Raw genomic sequence first — 21,940 nt, forward strand, 5'->3', positions numbered from 1 at the left:
GCTCTTATTATAGATGTCATTCGACCTGCTAGCATCTCCTTCTATATTTACGCCCTCGGAACGCAAGCATTAAACCATGTAAGCAATACGCTAATGAATTTCAAGCTTTTCTGTACCAATTAAAATGATTTAATCAGTTTATACAAATATGTTATCAGTGATTCGTTGAAAGGAAATTGAGTTCAATTTTTCACTAAACTAACGGTAGACAGCTTGGAGTTGCCTCTTAAAAAAGTTCAAAGTTTATACTAAACGTTAACTTCCAGAAAAGTTCTAGTAATTCTAGTAAAGTTTGTAGTGTTCCGTAAACGATGAAAAAAAGATTGGTAAAAGTTGGTATCGTTACTCAAACTAGGTTGCTATTCCAATAGTTTTAAATGACAATGTGAGATGGTGATAACAAAAAGTTTGTTGTGGGCTTCTTCTTACACTAGGGCGTGTTTGGAGCTCGTAGCTTTAGTTTAAAGTTTACAAATGTATCTATCGCCATCATCCCACCGACCCACCAAAGTCACGTACCTACATACGTACGTCTTTTTTAAATTATAACAATATTTTACTCTGACTATGACTTGATCATCCTATACAAGAAACGACGCCGTTATATCAATATTTTTTTTATTTAACGTCACTGGGCGTTCTACATTTTATTTTTTATTTTATTCATACACAATCGAGCAGGCGGGTCACCTGTCGTTAAGTGATTACAGCCGCATATGAACATCTGCAGTATAAGTGCACAGGAGCCATTGATGCGTTGCCAGTATAAAGGAATTTGTTTATCCGCTCCGTGTATTAAGGTCGTCAGATGATCGGATTCGATGTCAATATGCAACGTTGCAATTTGCATATTTTTTTTAATTTTCTTCGAATCATCATATATACAGACAACGATTATTTATATATATATAATTTATATATATATATCTAATATATATATACATGATAAATATACCGTACTTTTCGAAACTATCATCAAAGGTAAGTTTGGTTGTGTAAGTCAGACAAAACAGTTTTGCGGAAACAAAGAAAATCATCAAAGATTATCTGGTGGAAAAATGAGGCATTCAAGCGGTTAGGATGATTTTTTTTCAGCGGCATAAGGTAGTAATATATATAAAGTATAGGAAACTGCCTTACCCCTAACAGGTTATCCCGCCACCATCTAGACTGTCTCATCAGATGAGATTGCAGTCAAAGCTAATTTGTTTTGGAATAAAAAATAGGATTGAGTAGAGAACACGCACAGACAAACATTATTTAGGATTCAAGTTCATTTAAATATTATTTTTCAATCTTTCGACCAGCACAATATAGGTACCTGAACCGCACTAAATCCGTTTAGAGCATGAACGTAAGGTTTCTAATCCCGCTTGCATTTAAACGATCGAGTAATTTTTTTTTGCTAAAATACCTGTTTACATACAAAACATTATAATAACAACCTATCATCAATTATGGACCGTAAATGGTTAACAATATAGCTCTACTGTACTTATATGTAATGAATAATAAAACAGGGCGAAACAATGGTAGCGAAATTAGGACGTAGAACAATGAGTGCAGATAGGTGTAAGAATTATATTTTATTTTATAAACGCCTCAATAATGTATTTAGCGGACGCGCCAACGTCAAGGGGAGGGGGAGCTACTAAGTGAGCAATGCCCTCCTAACGACAACTGCGTACTATGACTCAGACGTCCTGAGGACGACCTGACAATAGGGTCCTCGACTGGGCTTTGAAGGACGGATTGTGTGCCGAGTGAACCCTCTGCGTTATCATGCTTTTGTATTGTGGAAATTATATGGTTGATGCAATCAACTTCTATAACTACTAATTATATTCTATAGGCTTGTTACTAAACGTGGCAGTCATAACGTAGAAATAATTATAAATAAATAAATATACTGCGACAATACACACATCGCCATCTAGTCCCAAAGTAAGCGTAGCTTGTGTTATGGGTACTAAGATAACTGATGAATAATTTATATGAATAATATACATAAATACTTATAGTATATAGATAAACACCCAGACACTGAAAAACATTCATGTTCATCACACAAATTTTGTCCAGTTGTGGGAATCGAACCCACGGCCTTGGACTCAGAAAGCAGGGTCGCTGCCCACTGCGCCAATCGGCCGTCAATTATGCAGGGTTTGATCACGGTGACATTTGAAAGGTACTGTGACAGAACACTGCATAGCTATTCCGACGTTACGTTGCGTTTATTAATAAAAAACGACGGCCCTAACAGATGAACGAAAGATTATACAATATTTATTTCACACCATACTATCTACACAAAAGTACTTCGTAGGTGTATATAACATGTTATATATATGATGTAGAACTTTTGCGGTGTATATTTTTGTCAGTACGTACGTGATAGCGAAAATTGATAATATTATAACACATAATGGATACAAGGTCAGCGCTCATCGTTCGAAAACTAAGCCACGTAATAGCGATGCTGCAAAAATATGCCATGAAGAAATACTCTCAAACACGTAAATTATGCGTACTTAATCAAGCACAAGTAAGCACTTTATTTTAATCACAACCCGTTAACGTACTTGTGTGTAATAAGTGATCACGTAGCCTAGCGATGACTCGATGAGAAAGCATATAAAATCTTGTAATGAATAACTACTAGTTTTATTAATACAAAAGTAGTAACTTGCTTACAAGCTACAATATGTCATTATAGGACTTACACTTGTATGATATTACGCGTATTACTTGTCTAATGTGCTATGTTCTCTCCTGTTTTAACTCCAAAGAATTATATATAGTAGATTATGGTAAAAAAGTGACTCTTCAAATTTGACAGTACATTTGACTGACTATCCGAGTTGAAGCTATCCGAAATGATCAACCGCTTTTTTTTTTTTTTTTTAAATAATACGACAATACACACATCGCCATCTAGCCACAAAATAAGCGTAGCGTGTGTCATGGGTACTTCGATGACTGATGACTATTTTTATGAATAATATACATAAATATTTAAAAAATACATATAAACACCCAGAAACTGAAATACATTTATGCTCATCACACAAATATTTTCCAGTAGTGGGAATCGAACCCACGGCCTTGGACTCAGAAAGCAGGGTCGTTACAAACTGCGCCAATGCAATGCAAATCAATAATTTTAACCTTAAATTAAGTGAAAAAATTCCTCCTCTTTTAAATCCTCATATTATTATCGTAGATTAGAGTACAACAGCGACTCATAATCGTAGCATGGCAGTGTGATGGACTGACTATCGGGTTGATGTTATCAAATTTTTTCACCGCTCTTAAATTGCACCGTATCTCTTATTTTAACCTTGAATCACTTCGAATTAAGTAAATGGAAAAAGAACGTTCACATTATTTGGACAATCCATTGATATATTGTGTACCTAGATATATTTCTAAAGATCTATTTTCGTAAATGGCAGCACGAAGTTAGGATAGCTCAATGCGGCCTGACAACATGATTCTATCTCCATGGCAACGCGAATATATTTCAGATCAGCCTGGCCTAAGCCTAAAATAATGCCCGAATCACAAATAAGCCATATGTATGATGAATTGCATCTCGAGTTTCGTTCAAAATTATCCAGGCATGCATGAAAACATTAAACACTATTAGATCTTAAACTTAAACTAACGGCCTCAAGCAATAAGGGTTTAAAGGTCACTCGAATATATTTCAGATCAGCCTGGCCTAAGCCTAAAATAATGCCCGAATCACAAATAAGCCATATGTATGATGAATTGCATCTCGAGTTTCGTTCAAAATTATCCAGGCATGCATGAAAAGATTAAACACTATTAGATCTTAAACTTAAACTAACGGCCTCAAGCAATAAGGGTTTAAAGGTCACTAAATGAGCTGTGCAATATTGAGTAAATGGCCAAAATTCAGGTTTCCTTGGAGTGAATAATTCGTAATTAAAAGATCCGCAAAAAAAGCCCCATTTCAGCTTACTGATGATTGGGTATACGTCAATGACTATCATTGACGTATTCATTGATCCAATCATCAGTAGGTAAGTTGAAATGGGGAGAAAGGCTTCTTTTTACACATTGTAATAAGTGCACAAATATTTTACTCTTATTATTCGATTTTGGTAATCATGATGCACACGATGATATATCTGATCATTATACTTATACATGCATAGTTAGTGAACAATATTATTAAACTCTTCATAATAATCTGCCCAGTTTTATTATTTAATAAAAAACAATTCTAGAGTCACTAACAATAAGTGTTTTCGTCAAAATTAATACATTACATTACAATAGGTCATGAATCAACGAGGATAAATAGAGGTTGCTGAATATTTAAATGTGATAATAATTTTCGTAACCGTATCTATCATGTTGTTCTAACACGATCTGTCACTTCTTAGTGCAGACCGCCCCGTTTCTATAAATCTAAGCTAGCGTGTAAATATATAATAGTAAACTCATTTTAACTTTTCTGACCTTCACACCCCATTCATACAATAACAGCGTAGGTAGGTATATATATTTTTTGCTATTAACGAGTGCCGCATTGAAGTAATAAAACTTGGCAGTATGTCAGCTTTACTTAAGACTTGTAGGAAGCATGCTTTCATCATTCGAATAATCATTTACTCTCTTCTATTATATTATATATTTAAACGATTGGCGCAGTGGGCAGCGACCCTGCTTTCCAAGTCCATGGCCGTGGGTTCGATTCCCCCAACTGGAAAATGTTTCTTTGATGAACATGAATGTTTTTCAGTGTCCGGGTGGTGTTTATCTGTATTTTATCACACATAACTCAACGCTTACTTTGGGGCTAGATGGCGATGTGTTTATTGTCGTTGTATATTTATTTATTTATTTATTATAACTATATGTAAAATTGGTTCACTTCATAACCAACTATGGCTTTAAGAAATATATAATTATAAATATGTTAAATTTTGTTGCAGAATTATTTATTCTTCTTCTCTTGCTTTTTGCTGTACAGTTTGTCTTGTGGGAGGCTTTCGGCAGTGGCTAGTTACCACCCTATGGACAAAGACGTGCCGCCAATATAACTTTCCGTTAGGATACCGCGTTCAAACCGATTTGGGTTATGGATTTCATATGCCTTACCCCTAACAGGTTAGTCCACTACCATTTTAGACTGCATCATCACTTTCCACCAGATGAGATTCCAGCCAAGAGATAAATTTTATTAAAAATGGCCAAAACACCAAAAATGAATAATACCAACGTTTGCTTCTGGATTTATTTGCGGAGTTAGCGATTCGGTAACGCATAGAACAGTTAAAACAGAATCGTGGGTGTGACGCGTGGTATAATCAAACATACGATATAGCCAAGGTTACCGCACTCGTCATAGTCTTGGTCCGTGGCAATTTGTAACAATAACTTCCCAATGTCAAAGCTTGTTACCGAGTTAAATACAATAATTACAATTTGTTGTATATGTACTTGTGCAGTTATAATATGTAACTATCATGCCGTGTGGTGACGGCAGATCAGAATACAGTTGTCGCCAACCTTCCTTTTCCCGCGGGTGTTGTACGAGGCGATTAAGAGAAGAGAATATAACGGAGAACGGGAAGCAGCATTCTCTGTACTTCCCACTATTACCATCTATTGTGATCTCTAGCCCGTCTGCCCAGCGTGGTGATAATGGCCAAACCCACCCGTTCGGAGTGGCCTTTAGTGAAGCAGTGGAGAGCTAAAGGCTGATTTCGGAATAAATGCCTCGTTTAGGTCAAAAAATACTTATTTTTTTAATCTGTCTGTCTGTCTCTTTCAAATCCGAACCGAAACCGAAACACAGGCTGGTAGAGGATTTCTATACAAGGAGTGATACTAGGTACTACTTATTATGGGTTAATATGTGTGGAAAGAAAATTTGTATATAATTTCGGTGTTTTTCAAAGTAATAGGGAAGTTAATTTTAAAATGTTTGCTTATTTAAATTGGCTTTACTGAATTGGAAGATTGTATTAAAGCCAACATTATAAATTGTATATTAAGACGAAGTCGCGGGAAACCGCTAGTCATAAACATAATATACATAAGTATTTACTTGCGTATATTTATTTATAACGCCTGAGGTATTATATAAGTACGAAGGTATCTAGAGCATCCACTGCGTGATGAGACATGAAAACTCAGCATAGTTTATTCGGCTCAAGGTTAAATATATGTCATTGAGTAGTAGGTACCTAATCAAATCAAAGAACATTAAATACATTTCTGGTACAAGTCCATAAAAATACATTAATGTTATCACTTAATCGTTGATAAGATTTATCATTAACATTGCAATTGTATTAATGTATCCACATAAAAAACTTCCTAATACATCCAATGTGATTTATAAATCCATAATATAAGAATATAGCAATTAATGTATTAACACAATCACCTCTTTATACGCAAATAAATATGGGTACGTAATTTTATTAAAAAAACTGAATGCTAAATATTTTTATTGTACTCATAGCAGGATATTTAAATTACAAATTGCCTTATTCAACCTGTTTGTAGGCAAATCAGTAATAACAAGGTTGTATATTATAAACGTTTTGCGGAGTCTACGCAGAGGCGGACGCGGAAATATATGACAACACCTCTATTTGTCCGAGATGCGCGAGGACGCACAAGGTGACCGCGAAACGCGTGCTCAACTCAAACGATCATTGTGTTCGCTCCGCATTGTACAAGGCAGTATTATTACAGTCAACAGTCGGCCAACTTATGTACTACGGATCAACGGTGAGGGTCTCAGCTACCTCTATAACCCAGAACGCAGGAGTCGCCGGAAACGATGTTACGTTGATACGAACGTGCTTGATAAATGCAAGAAATGACAAACCAAACAGATGGTCCACCTTTTGTGGAAACCATCGCCTTCATAGAGTTCGCAACACAGCAACACATCGCAAGGGCATGCGTGCCGACCTATGTTCACCAACCTGAAGTGTAGTGGTTAAGACTGATGTGCCTGTAATTACACCGGTGAGCACACCCGTCAGACCGGAACCAGTGGCGTGCACAGGTTCTTCGGCCAGGGTATGCATAAAGCCAGGGTATGCATAGAGCAGATATATAGTATAAAATAGAAATATTCCCCTCCAATACGAGCTATATAAAATAATTTGGGTATGCAGTGCTTTTGTGCATGTATGTAATGCACGCCACTGACCGGAACTAAGCAATGCTGCTTCACGCCAGAAATAAGCGTGGCGGTCGCCGTAGTACTTCCCCGGACGAGCTCTGTCACAAAAACTAAATGACCTTGGGTCAAAAGATATCAACTTGAATTTTGGCACTATTATAAATACGGGGTCCTTTATTTTAAGCGACCGCAAATGACGGTCTGCAAGTAATAAAATTTCGGGCATTTACCTGTTTAAATATGGGGGATATTTTTGAATGGATGCGTTGCCCACATTATTCATAATGTGGCTTTAAAAGCGATTTAACAGTGCGGGACCATGGTGGCATAATTATATAAGCAAATGCTTGTATAAAAGTGCCTTGGTTTTGAGCATTTAAAAATAATATAGAAACCAGCGAGATAATATATTGCAAATAACATCTTTGACATTGTTATAAAGACGAGTCCGTGACCAACGCAAACAATTTAGTATAATAATATAGTTCTATTTTTCCCAAAAGTTTCGAGGACGCACAAGGTGATTGCGGACTATGTTTGCATACTTGATGATTAAATTCGCTCCGCATTATACAGAATGTACCTATCGTAAATAATATTAATTTGAGGATGGGGACAAAAATAATATAACAAAATATAAAAGCAAGTGAATTAGATTTTCGAAAATCGTTATCCGATTTTTTTTTTTTTTCCTTTAACTACTTCGCTTAGTGTGTATAAATAAATCTATTTTTGCAGACTGTTATAAGCATAGGAATTAGGTATATATGCACGGTATAAAGAAGAGATAGAACTAGTTCAAATGCCTTTGATCTCTTGGTAAACGCCGACAGCTTACACAAAGCACAGCGTCGCGACAGACAGAAATCTGATTTTCCCATTTCTTTTCTCTAACTAAAATCTTTGAAAGCATATTCTAGCAAAGGTTTATTATCAAAGTAACACACGCACCTAATAGAGGCTCTAAAATGCATCAATTTCTTTATGCATAATTTTACAACAGGTGCTAATATTTCTCACTACTTTACATAGGTTAGTGAGTATCGATTGTTAGTCGGTAATAAATCTTTTTTCAGAATTAAATGAGTGCTTAAAATGGAATCAACCTCTTGAATCTTGTAATCACTCTTTTCAAGGCGACAAAATATAAAAAGATTACATTATCTTCTTTTACGACAATTACTTAGTTACGAGCTCGTATAGGTCTAAAAGAAGTAATATAGTTATGAAACATTATCTTTTAAATACGTGACATAATGACTCAATGTTATGATAATGGAACGTGATAATTATATATATACGTGCAAATATTATTTGTATATGTATAATTGTAAAAGTAAATTGTCAACATCACTTAAAGTATAAAAAAACAGGACGTAAATGCTTTATCATCAGAGTCTGATCTAGTATCATTAACAACTTCTCAAGTCGAAATTTCTGTGGAATCGAGGATTGGCCTTGATAAGAACACGACATATTATCTGCTGTAAGTTGTCGGCGAGTTAGGTAATGAGATGCACAGGGTCTTTAATAAAAAATGAAGATGGCTTTAAGTGGGAAATTTCTCCTTCTAATCGAGCTATCCCTTGGAACGATACAATAAGATATTTAGGCAAACAGAGCTCTTTGTGCAAAGTTTAGAATTGTAAAGTGGACTCTTTTCTGCTCACCATCTTTTGTTAAGTTTACTTATAAACACATTATCAATGATGTTGAATCCTCAACCGTAGCTTTGTTTTTGACGTCGCTGCTGTCGGATAATAATGTCGCAACTGTCATTCGACTTTCATGAAAACCCTAAAAGAAGATGCAAATCGATCTGACTTATGTAAGTAGGATTGCGTGGATAGCTCAGTTAAGTTATGTAACAAAAACAAAATGTTACACTTAAATACTTCTTTGAGTTATGGTTATATAAAAGTTGCAATGGGGTTTTTAGTAGGTACATTCAAATATATCCCATACATTGATGCCTAATTTACTACATTTGGAACTTAAAAAAAAAATGCTACGAGGATTCTAAACTGGTCCAAGAATTAAGCCACAAAAGATAATAATTTATGAACCAGTCATAAATGTTTTTTAATCACTACCATCATCATTTCATCAACCGACAGAAGTCAATATACATCTCAATAAATTTATTACATTTGGAAAAACGCATGAATATATCTCAAATATATATAAGGCCAGAGCGGGGTCCCCGTAGCAAAAAAATATTCGCCTGTCTCTTTGGAAAGCCAATGTTTTAAGGAAATAAGATGCCTAACCTTAGTCGTCTATAACCTCGCGAGGAATCGAACAACTATCGTCAAGCTTAATGGAGAGTTGACTTTACGTCATGACCTTAGAGTGGGCTGGCACGCTGACGTCGGCATGCCTAACCTAATTTAGCTGGCGTAACTATGGCGTATGATTTGCTCGCTATTTAATGTATATACCGTATACTATGGAGGTGACGTTCGAAGGGAGTGGAGAGGAATAAGACACCTAGTCAGCTCTAAGACTCGTATTACTGGAAAGTATAATAATTGCCGTGTGATGAAGTCAGATTAGAATACAGTTGTCACTACTCTTCCTCTTTCCACGGGTGTTGTACGAGGTAAATAAGGGAATATAACGGGGAACAAACAGAGGCGTGTGGACTGTTATAGGCTACTGTTATTGGTGGTGATATTAGTGTAACATTTGTATGATTGCATAACAGAGGATTATCAAATACGTGAAAACCTTTGTTCGCGTCACTCCGGAAATAATGTCTTTACTGTTAAAGATAAAAATCTATAAAGGTATTGAGCCTTGAAGTTACATTGGGTGGTTATCATAAATGGTTTCATTTAACCTTTCGTACATCTTATCTACATTTCAAGTTTTAAAACTTTAACGAAATTGGTCGGTTATATCTTTAACGCTTAAAAAACAAGATTGTCAAGTTAATCCAAATAAAATAGAATAAATAATGATAGATACAGTTGACAGACCGAGCTGTGGGATCATGTAACTCTGCTATTTTTGCTGGGAGGCAACTTATTTTATTTCAAAAGAAATTTTGCGAATAGTGTACCTACAACCATCGCTGTAAAATAAAATGTTTATTTATAGCGACAACCAGTTAGCAACTCTCAGCGAACTTTATTTATATATAGGATGTCCATTGCGTGTTATTTTATTTATTCATGTTCTTGAACCACATTTTGACCTATTCGAGCGACCAATTATAAAGGTAAGAATTTTTTCCTTATCATTTACTTAACAAGCAAGTATACACAGATCAAACCTTGTATCGTTATGCTACAACGCTAACCTCAACCTTATAATTTAATCGATAATCATAGCTATTGTTCATTACCAAATATTTATAAAAATTAAATTTAGTTACGTACTTCAACCAAGAGGAGCGCGCGGATTGCTGATTATACCTAGAAAGCAAATATGCAAATGTTATTTATTACAGCAAGATGGCCTAGGACGAAGGTTTGTAAAAAGATAATCATGGGCAACGCGGAGCGAGGATAAGCTTCGAGGCGGAAGCGGGCGCCCGAGGCCGAGGTCACTTCGCAATTTACGAACCGAACGCACAAATCGTCGAAGCTGTTGAACTTTTGACCACAGCTGTTATATTTCGTTTATTCCCTGCCTTTCGGAAGGTTTTTTCTTTACAGTTTTGATGCACTAAGCAGATGGCCTGATAGTAAGAGGATTTACCTCTACTCTACTCTCATCGGCTTAAAGCGATAAGACCGCCTTTGCGCATTTTTATTCTTCTTATATGTTTTCAATTTATATTATAAATTGTGTGCAATAAAGAATTTATCTATCTATCTATCTATCTATCGGCTATAAACGGAGGAACACTTCGCAGGGCATGCGAGTATACTTCCTTCACGTCCTAAAAAGTGCCGAACTGTATCCATCGACCTGAGGCGTAGGTGTTAAGCCTCATTTGCCAGTAAAAGCACTGGCAATCACGCCCTTCAAATCAAAGGAATGCTGCGTGGCAGTAGAAATAAGCATGGCAGTAGCAATTCTCTGGACGAATTCTGTCACAAAAAGCTCTACTACTTTAAAAACCACTGACGTTGTATTATCAAGGTTGAAGAGCCAAAAGTTACGTACTAGTGTCGACTACTGGTGTTTTAACACTTTAGGTTCCTTGGACACTCATATTACTTAGCTTCACAACATATACAGCGACAGAATGGTGTCAATCAATTGAAGACTAAAGCAAAGCGCTAACAGCCTGTCTGCTGTCAGATAATAATATTGCTCAGTAATTAAAACCTCATTATCAAATGATGCACGTTTACTGCTGGAAGTATTAGTCTTTTTTCGAGTATGGTTTATGCTAAATGTGTCCAGAAGCTCTCGGCGATATTAATGTAATAACACCAAGTGGGCGGTCTACTAACGCTTCATTTTTCCGTGCGAGGCAACCACCTTGGGACCTAGAGTCGGTCCTCATTCACCTATTTTAACTTTGCAAGTCGTTGAGCTATATCGATAACTTACCGGGCAATATCCGCTAAGCGTCATGACGCATTGTTCAGAAACTTAGTAGTGATGAATTTTTGAACTTTAAGTTTTATATGAACGTAATTATAAACATTAACGATAGGTACCTTACATTATATAACTATTGGAGTTAAAGACGAGTGATCCGTAAATTGACGTGACGTAGGTACTTACGCGTTAGCAGTAAAATTATTTTGAAATGATTACGTAGACACTAACACGTTTTAAATACAAAGAGCAAAAGTTTACGCGAGGCGATTATGCAATTCGCATACGTGAGCGGGACTCGAGCACTCCAGCGGCGGGCTGCCGCGGGGATCAGTCTCCTTAGTGGTTTTGCACTCTCACGATCGTAGAGTCGGTTTTCGACTATTGAAACACTAAAAAGTCAAAGCAAATTGGACTTTAAATCAACTCATTTCGAATCGCATATTATGTGCTACCGATTCATATTTTAAAAATGTTCCGCTACGGGCACTGCCGCTAGGATTCCGAACGTATTTGAGCTATAAACTATGAAAGATAAGTTTCATTTTACTCTAGCATTGCACTGTTTCGAAACTCAAAAACGACAACTATTGCATGCGTTCAAATCATATACTAAGGGTACAGAAACTAATATAGGCGCCATCCGCAACTTATACGGTTGCGGCCACGCAACAAACCGACAATATTTGGCAACGCAGTTATTCGAAAGCAAAAACATCGATAGCAATGTAACGCCGCATTAAGACATTAATCTAACTGGGACAAATTGATTTATAACTCAAACAAGAAACTGTGCCACCTCGGCCCTACTGCAACATGTTCCACATTGTTATGCCATGAATATGCAAACAGTTGTGTCCTCTGTCCTCTGCAACGCAAACAATAAGATCGAAGTGACGACTACGCGGAAATACAGATCGTTAAACAATTTGGTAATGAATAGACCGGATTCCACTGACCTTAGGCTTTATTACCCTATGATTTACTAGATGGCTAAATCGATTGGAGCAATACCTTGACTTCGGTCTGGTTATAAACTACGTGACCCTACTTCCTCGAACATTTGCGAGGGTCGCCACTGTAACGTGCATTTCAATGTTGTCTCCAGTTATCCGGTTGTTCCAATATCTACTTAACTTGAAAGTTAAAGTTGATGCTTGTAACTCATTCTGGAAACGCACTGATATTCCGAGAGGGGAGATGGGAACATCATATTTTTATTAACTTACATACACCATATACCTTGCATATTGTCTATCACACCTCTTCAATTATGCATAAGCGTAACACCAATCTAAGCAAACACAAACGCCCTAAGGAGGCTAAAAATGTAGCAGCTAAAGAAGTGTTGTAATTTCACGCAGCATCCAGTCTTATAAGGGAACTATAAGTTACAGTCGATTGACATGACACTGAACTTCAAACCTTACGTGGCTACTTGTTCAGAAGATGAAGTTTATATTATTTCATTTAAAACAGTACATTTTCAGTAAACTTATTGTTTAGATCTAGACCGAGTTCCTTTATAGATGAGGCGATGATGACGCCATGAACGGACGAAAGAGAACCTTGACGGCTAAAATATACATACTATACAAATAACCACACAACTGTGTAGATTATAACTTTTATTTGCGTGAACTAAACAAAATATATATTACTAACTTTTCGCCCCAAACTAAGACCTTGCCAATAACCAGATTTACGAAAAGCCTTGAATAACAGTTTTATTTTAATATTATTATCTATCAAGATAATTATACTATGTATTTTGTTTCAACGAAGTACAGGGTATGAAAGTAGAAAGTTACACGTTTCAAGATAAAGCCGTTTGTTAGTCCCCGGACACATCTAAAACCTACCATTTTTTTGTAACTTATAATTTTCTTTAAGCTTTGAGCCATATTTTTTCATTATTTATACAGATACTATAAGCAAGGGCTTTGGCAAACGGAAGTGGGCCGACAGGCAGACAGGACAAAAGTTAGCATAAGGAACTAGATTCGCAATGAATAAATAAAAAACTGTATAGAAATAAATGGCAATACTTATGAATTGTGATAGTCGCAATTTTAGATATTGGCTGAATATAAGTAACACTTGGGTATTTTAATGCCAATCATGAAAGTGTCAGTCAATAATAAAACATTGCCGCTGTAAATCAACCCCCAGATATCTGGTTCATCGTTATTTTAATAAGAACAATGGTTTAAAAAAACATACGTTCAAAGGTCAGCGGCATATAAAAACAGTGGGTCGGTAAATCAAATATTTATTAGCCCTGACATCACAGATCGCTGTGGGTGTGTATCGTGTACTCAAAAGGCGCAGATAATTTATGTGTGTGTATGTCAAGCAGTGTAATCGGTACTAGTAGTCGGCTCGACAGCAGCCGCATCGAGAACGCGACCCGGTTCGCCGATCGAGAAAGCATCTACAAAACTCGGTTGAGGCCGCGCACTACTACTTATACAAACTAGTAAATCTTCGATTTTTTTTTTATTCGAACATACGCCATCACTACATATCGAAACAATCTAACCCGACCTGAAGTTTGATTTGCAAAAACCTGTACCATTTACAATATCACCCAATGAATTCCTGAAAGATTTATCTGCGGCAATCACGAGAATCATTTTTGTTCTTTGAAGTCAAACGGTTTCGGCGGCGATAATTACTCACATTGAAGTTTCAGGGACATGTCGATGCTACATTTTGTTACATGACAGAGAAGAAAGATATAACGAAGAGAGAAGAGTAAAACATTTTATAGAATATAGATAATACAAATCTCGCATGCGCAGGCGCGACAACTTCGTCTTCAGAACAGCTGAGGTACCAGGCGTCGCGTTGTGTAATTAGCTCAATACCTAACGTTCTTTTTTATCGCCTTCTAAATAGGTAATAGTGTGAAGTGTGAAGCATAATTAGTGTGAAGTTATAATGTAACAATGATTTTTAATAGGCGCTTTAAAGGCGTGTTGAAGGCAAAATTTGTGGATGAGTGCAAATTATTTAATTTTTTTTTTGGCATTTATTATGCCATTTATTTTGCAACATCCTTATATCTATTTTTTGCTCGCCTTATCTATTTTATTCCACCTACATATTTTACACATTTATCTTACGTATTATTTACTATAATTAAGTATATTATATTATATATTCTATTGTCCTCCATCGTCTATCGTCACTGCAATGTTACGTACATTATTTAGGTACCAATTAAAACATTTTAATGAGCTAGCAGCGTTAAGGTTTAAGGCTAACCGTGCGAAGCCAAGCAGGTCAGCTTGTATATTTTATTTTATACGCGACCTCAGTTACAGGATTAAACCAATGCTACACGCGCCGTACTTCAGTGGCGAACCTCGAAATCTATCGAGGTTTTATAATGGCTACTTCCGCGTGCTGCGTGTTAAAGATAACTTTTGACTCAACAGGCGATTTGTTGCGGTGTAATTAATTCTCAAGAGTATTAGAGTACCGGTTTTTACATAATAATATATCCTTAACATTGAGGATAACTGGTCTTCTGTTTAGCGTGATCAGCTTCGGATCACGAAGTCCTGGGTTCGATTCCCGAGTCCGGTTATAGTCTTTCAAATTCAAATTCATTTATTTCAAGTAGGCCTACTTTATAAGCACTTTTGAAACGTCAAGTATGTATGTTTGTAGTGACTGTGCCACCGGTTCGGAAAGCAGATTCTACCGAGAAGAGCCGGCATGAAACTCAGTAGTTGCTCTTTTCCAACATCAACATTTACAATCATTTTGCTATCTTGCGGGAGGCTGGCCTGCTTCCAATCTACCTTGTCATTGAGGAATTCATCAAATGTATAGTAACCTCGCTGTACTAGATGCGTTTTTACACATTTTTTAAATGTATGCATTGGATTGAAGAATTTCCTTAGGAATCATGTTGTAAAAGCGTATACTCAACCCACAAAAGATTTCTGCACCTTTCGCAGACGATATGCAGATATCACTAATTTATGCCCGTTTCTGGTAAGTCGATTGTTAGTTTCAGCTTTTTTTTTATAAAGAGTAATATTTTGTCTCACAAAGACTATATTATTATAAATATATTGCGAAGCTACTGTAAGAATACCTATTTGTTTAAATTTTTCACGAAGCGATTCGCGTGATCTGACTATAAATTGACAGTACAAATCCAGAGTTAAGAAATTGGCGTGATCTTATCGTCTACCACTCGGAGTACCTTCGCGAGTAGGAACGATAAGGTGTAGGGCTCCGTTATTATACCTAACAGTCATAATAAGCTTTGCATTTTTCTCTCCTCCTAGTGCCAATCAGAGGTACACCGAAATGAAAAAAAGTACAATAAAATACATACGCGTAAAATCGTTAACTTCCTCCAGAATTTTTTGTATAAAACGGTACGGTATAATACGGTAATATAAAAACGTGACGGCCTACTGTATCGTAGATAGTGACTTTATCAAGTCGATATATACTCACAATTGCCTAGTTACACGGCAACCAAAACGGGGTCAATTTTGACATCGTAATGCATTTGACCCACATGGCAAATGAGTGACGTTTAAAAAAATTGGGTAAAGTAACATTCGTGACCGTTTGTAGACTCACTAAGTAGCTTCTTCTTTATGAGATGATATCAGCTTCAATTACATTTGGTTTGCGTGTGAAACTAAAGGAGAGTAAGACTTTATTATGTACGTTATATTATATGTATTTATATAAATGCTATATATGCAATGTAAATTGCACCACCTTGTCTTACTATATATAATCTTACACCTTGCATCTATGACCTTTTGCAATTTTGGTTGCCTGGATGTAGATGTAAGGCCATCAAATAGTACATTCTAACGTGCTCATGTATTTGCTTCAGTTATTATTCTTAGAGTACAAAAAACTGTAACCATTCATTCAAGTTACAGAAACAGTTAAAAAATTAATAGCGCAACAAAGCAAAATGCATAAAAATAATAATTTAATTCTTTGAAAAGATTAGTGAACATTATTTTATGCTAGTACTCGTATATTCTTCTTGATTGGATAAGAATACTCCAAGGCGCAGGTTTATTTGAAAAGACGCGTAAGCAACATATTTAATAACGTTAAAGAGCGTTCTTACTGCAAACGTTTCAAAAAATAATATTCCAGAAATACTCTATTGCAAGTATCCGCGTTAAATTCTGACCAATACCGATCTAAAGAAACGAACCAGAACTCAACATTTTTTTTGTTCATTTTTGGTATGAGAACAAAGACAAAATTAACTAACCCAACAGTAATAAGGTCAGGACGCGACGGTCGGAAGGAGAGTTTCCCACAATTTCCCTTGACTTAGATTGTGTTTAATTCAGGTGAGCCAGGAAATAATGAACAGTTGTTCCCTGTTAATAGTGTACCCACCTATTCCTTTTGTTTTTAGTTTTCTTAATCCTAAGGTTGCCTGGCAGAGATCGCTACTTAGCGATAAGGCCGACTTTTGTATCCTGCTTCATTCTTCATGTGTTTGTTCTTTTTATTTGTCTCGTTTTTCTGAGTGGTGTACAAATAAAGAGTATAAATAAATAAATTCATTTCTAACATGAAGTGTGTGGGAACCGTAAGGAAATAACAATTTCACATACCTATAATAGCAGTACAATATTAAGGAGCGGGTTCTTGTAACACCTTTTCAATACATATATGCGTTTAATTTTGTGCAAGAGTGGTCACAAATCCATTTAGTATGAAAAGTATAACTAACACGTATGCTGTGTGGTGACGGCAGATCGGAATAAATTCAAATTTCAAAATTTCTTTATTCATGTAGGCCTATCACATGCACTTATGAAGCGTTCATACCAATTTGTTTACATAATTGTAAGGGGATGGTTATAACTTCGTTCGCCAACTTAAATCTAAAGCTACGAGGGTTCCAAACGCGCCCTGGTCTAAGAAGAGCCCACAACAAACTTAGCCGGGTAATTTTTTTTTTGTTATCAGCATCTTAAAATACAGTTGTCACCCCTACTCTTTCCGCAGGTGTCGCACGAGGCGACTTAGGGAATGTTCTGTGCTACTACTACCATCTACTGCGATCACGAACCCTACCATAACCGAGCCCCTACTGTTAGGATAGGCCTTTAGTAGCAGTACTGTTATTTTAGGCTATCGATAAAAACACGTACAAAACAATATTTAAAGTGATAATGTGCTGTATCTAAACTAAAGCATTTCGTGAGTGAATCCATAGAACTAAAATCACTTTTATTAGTAACTTACCTCATTTCCCATAGGTAAAACTTTATTCAACAGAAACACAGTAAATAATAAATTATTATTAATTTATGGAAATGTAAATCATGACCGGAAAATTTGCAGTAATCATAAGCCTTATTTTACTGACTTGCTTAACAGCTTCGGGTTCTAGCTCTATTGAACCTAAGACATAAAAATATCAGCCGAAAAAAAATTAATGAAATCTTTTTCGGAACAGAGTGTTTCTTTTGGAAAGACAAAAATTAAATTTATTTAAGAAATCAGAGCTTTAATAGAATAAAATAATATACTCATTATTCATTACCAGTTTACGATAATGGACGTAGATAAAAACTGTTTTAAATAGAATTTGTGTTTTTCTTAGTCCAGATACAATAAACACATTGATAAATGCCCTTTAAGATAGTAACTTTTATAAGTAATATTTCATTTCAGTGAGTAACTAATGCGGCCAGTGTCGGTTTCGGGTCACACTACGCGGTAAGGGGCACAAGGTAAAAGATGGTACATTGAAAGCGGCCTTAAGCCCAATAGCGAGCTGCGACCGTGTCGCTTCCTATTGGCGTGGAGGCGACAATGCCACAGTACTGCCTCCGACTGCATCGCCGCGAAGGTGACGGAATCGCAAAGGTCGATCACCACTCGACATTTGTTCCAGGTTAGCTTTAATCCTATTAAAATATATATAGAAAACTAGCTGATGCCCGCGTTCGTAGTCCGCGTATCCAATGGAAACCTTTTCTTTCCCGGGATAAAAAGTAGCCTCCGTCCGTCTTACTCTCAACTAACTCTATGCCAAAAATCAAGCTTGCTTGGTTAGGGCGTGGACGAACAAACAAAAAGGGACAAACACTTTCGCGAATCTCTAAATCAACTAAAAGTAAACCTGATAAATTATTCAAAATCAAAGTTTGAACATTGAAAGTTATTTATTATACGCGACCTCAGAAGTAACAACTTTTCTTTATCGAAGTGGGGATTGCGGCCGACATTCTAATAAAATTTCAATTAATGATGTGCGTTGCTCGAGGAATCCTACTATCCTAGTAATATTTATTATAAATGCGAAAATTATGGATGGATGGATGTTTGTTACCTTTCCACGAAAAAATTTCAGAACCAATTTGACTGAATTTTGGAATGGAGATAGATTATACCCTGCATTAAAACATAACCAGAGCAACAGTTAGCAGCACGTGCAAGGATCATGTCCTGCAGCGTATCGCCCAGTGTCCATCAACCTGAAGATTAGGTGTTAAGCCTCATGTACCTGACATTACACCGGCAACCACGCCCTTTAGACCAGGCTATATTATTGCAACATGGTTGCTTTTCGGCAGAAATAATTATGGCGGCAGTACATTCGCGGACAAGCTGTCACATATTTATTTGGTATCCGAATTTTTGTGAATGAAGTTTTAAGTCGAAGTAAACGTCGCCTAACATAAATAACGGCCGTAAGGGAAAGGGGAAAGACTTAAGTGGAATAACTATACACACAAACATACACTACCTTTCGTAGTCAAGTCAAAGAACCGAATGCAAATATTACAATATTATAAGGCCACATAAAGGCGGAATACGGTGACCCCAAATTACTAAACAACGCTAAGGGAGTGAAACACAAGCGCTCGAGTTTTACGGGTCAACCGTCACCAAGCGGGTGTAGGGCCAACGGGGGGAGGACCCTGACACAGATCCCGAAGCGTCAGTGAAGCGCCGCAGAGACCTCGAGATTCGGCTGCTATAATATCATCGATTCTTCGAAGCACCATTTCGTGTTACGTTCGAAATGGGTCACGCGCCCGCCTCTTCGTGAGCACGGAGTAACGTCGCGGTGTCGCCGTCCTGAATTGCTACCTCGGCAAATTAACGCGGCACAGAACCATGTTCCCAATCGAAAAATCGGTCATTCGCCACTTTCAAGACAGTTATTGCAACATATTCTCCATTACTCTAGATCTTTAACTAAACTAATTACTATACAAGTCATGCCCGCGTGGAATGGTGCCAAGATGCTGGCTGTAATCCCCGGTTAAACAGCCAGGCATTAGCCTGGCTGTTAGACAAGGGACTTTGCCCAAAAAATAAACCAGAGATCATCACCAACATTTTTACCGTACTGGGCGGCACAACCGGAGAACATAAATTCTTAATACTAAATTCAAATTCAAAATTCATTTATTTCAAGTAGGCCTAATATAAGCACTTTTAAAACGTCAAGTCCTGTCTGTTTGTAGTGACTCTACCACCGGTTCGGAAGGCAGATTCTACCGAGAAGATCAACAATTTACATTTTACATTTTAACATTCATTTTTCTATCTTGTGAGAGATGAAAGCGGAGCCGGATGCTGCCAAGCATTGTCATTAAGAATAATATAAGTAGCTCGCAAACTTATAATATATAGTATCTAAAGAGTAGATCTGCAAATTACAATCGAACATAATGGCCCTAGTTTTGAAGTCAAATGGCAAACTATATTCCAATTCGAAATATCACTCACTCACTCACTACTTTCAAGATAGATAGGTATTGTAACCTATTGATTGTGAATGGCTCTAGAATTTTTTACCTAAATAGGAGTTTAAAATATAACACTGGTATTCTCGTTATTGAGTTTCAAAAAACTATAACTGCAAAGTTAAATGTGAAATATGGCCCTCGCTTTAAAGTCTGGTACACAACCATATTCCAAATCAAAAAAGTCATTCTCTACTTTCAAGAAAAGTTACTCGAGTACGGCTTAGTAATATCTCAAAGCAATAATAATAGCAAGCAGTTTGCAGCTTTTTTCTGCGGAATGCGAACCGCTCATAAAGTGCTCTACTACATCGAAACTGCACATCAACTGCTCACTGCATGCTAACTAGCTACTACTGTTGTGCAGTCAGTTTTGAGTTTTGATACTTCGTTCTGAGGCGTTTATTATTACTTTAGTGGCGTAGTAGGAATACATTAAACGCGAGCGAAGCTACGGACAAAGCTAGTAATAGATAAATTAAAAAAAAAAAAAAAAAGAACCGCAAATGAATACAATTGCACCTTGTCCGTAAGCAGTGCTTACTTCCGTACGAAACCGTGACATTTAGGTACTAGAATAATTAAATATGTTAAGGATCATTACAAGGATTCAAATTTTAATATGGCTTTATAATATTCCCTGATGTTGTCTAATTACATAAAGCTTATGAATGGGATATCTTAGGTTCGTTTTACTCATGCCAATTGTATGACTTTTATTGTTTTCTATGTTCGCCTTTCGTTGCATACTGGAGATGGGTTTCTAGCACGCAGATTTTATTTTTAATAAACTTTGTTATCTGTTCGCCTTAATACTAAAGCCGATCTTGACAGAATATGGCATAACGATAGCTTGCGTCCTGGAGAAAAATATAGGGTACTCTTTAACCCGAGTAAATAAATGGTTCCTGCGGGATTTTTATAAAATCGAAACGAACGCGGATCGCGGGCATCAAAATAATTTTCTTAAGTTTTGCGCTAACAAACCTAAAAAAAAAACCGAATTGAAAACCTCCTCCTTGTTTGTAATTAAAAATACTTAACCGCCAATATTTATGTTTTAAGCAAAGAATTAATCGGTGAAGAAAACGAACGTACAAACATTGTATTGTGAAATCAAGACAATCAAGATAGTTTAAGAGAAAGAAAGGCGCTATGCATCGAGCCGAAGAAGTAAGACGTACTCAACTTTCCACCGGCGTGTTATGCAAAATTTCACAAGTTTTTGATTAATATATATAGGTAATATATATATATATATATATAAAGGTACCTTTATGCAATACTAATATTGTAAATATCAAAATGTTTCTTCAAGTAGTTACCTATTTTCATATTAACCACTGCACCGGTTTACATGATTTTTAACTCATAATTACATACTCTTACCTATGGATTAAATTCTGGAGGTGTTAGGAAGATTTTGAAAAATGTTTTTTTATTACCAAGTCTTCACAGCTAGATCTTAGCAAAATACATT

At 36.4% G+C, this 21,940-nt stretch overlaps 1 protein-coding gene across 5 annotated transcripts in view; it reads right to left on the reverse strand.

Moving 5' to 3' along the window:
- The window catches only part of LOC120626151 (protein roadkill), an 80,920-nt gene that overhangs the window by 26,623 nt on the left and 32,357 nt on the right, over positions 1-21,940 (reverse strand). For 2 of the 5 annotated variants that reach the window (XM_039893476.1, XM_039893473.1), the window contains one exon: positions 10,564-10,599. The exons of the other annotated variants lie outside the window; for them this stretch is intronic. Coding sequence is in view for 1 of the 2 variants with exons in the window: in XM_039893473.1 (XP_039749407.1) it covers positions 10,564-10,599 (36 nt within the window). In the remaining variant the exon portion in view is untranslated. The remainder of the gene's footprint in view (positions 1-10,563; positions 10,600-21,940) is intronic. 5 annotated transcript variants of the gene reach the window in all.

Source organism: Pararge aegeria, chromosome 9, assembly GCF_905163445.1.
Source record: "Pararge aegeria chromosome 9, ilParAegt1.1, whole genome shotgun sequence".
NCBI lineage: Eukaryota > Metazoa > Arthropoda > Insecta > Lepidoptera > Nymphalidae > Pararge > Pararge aegeria.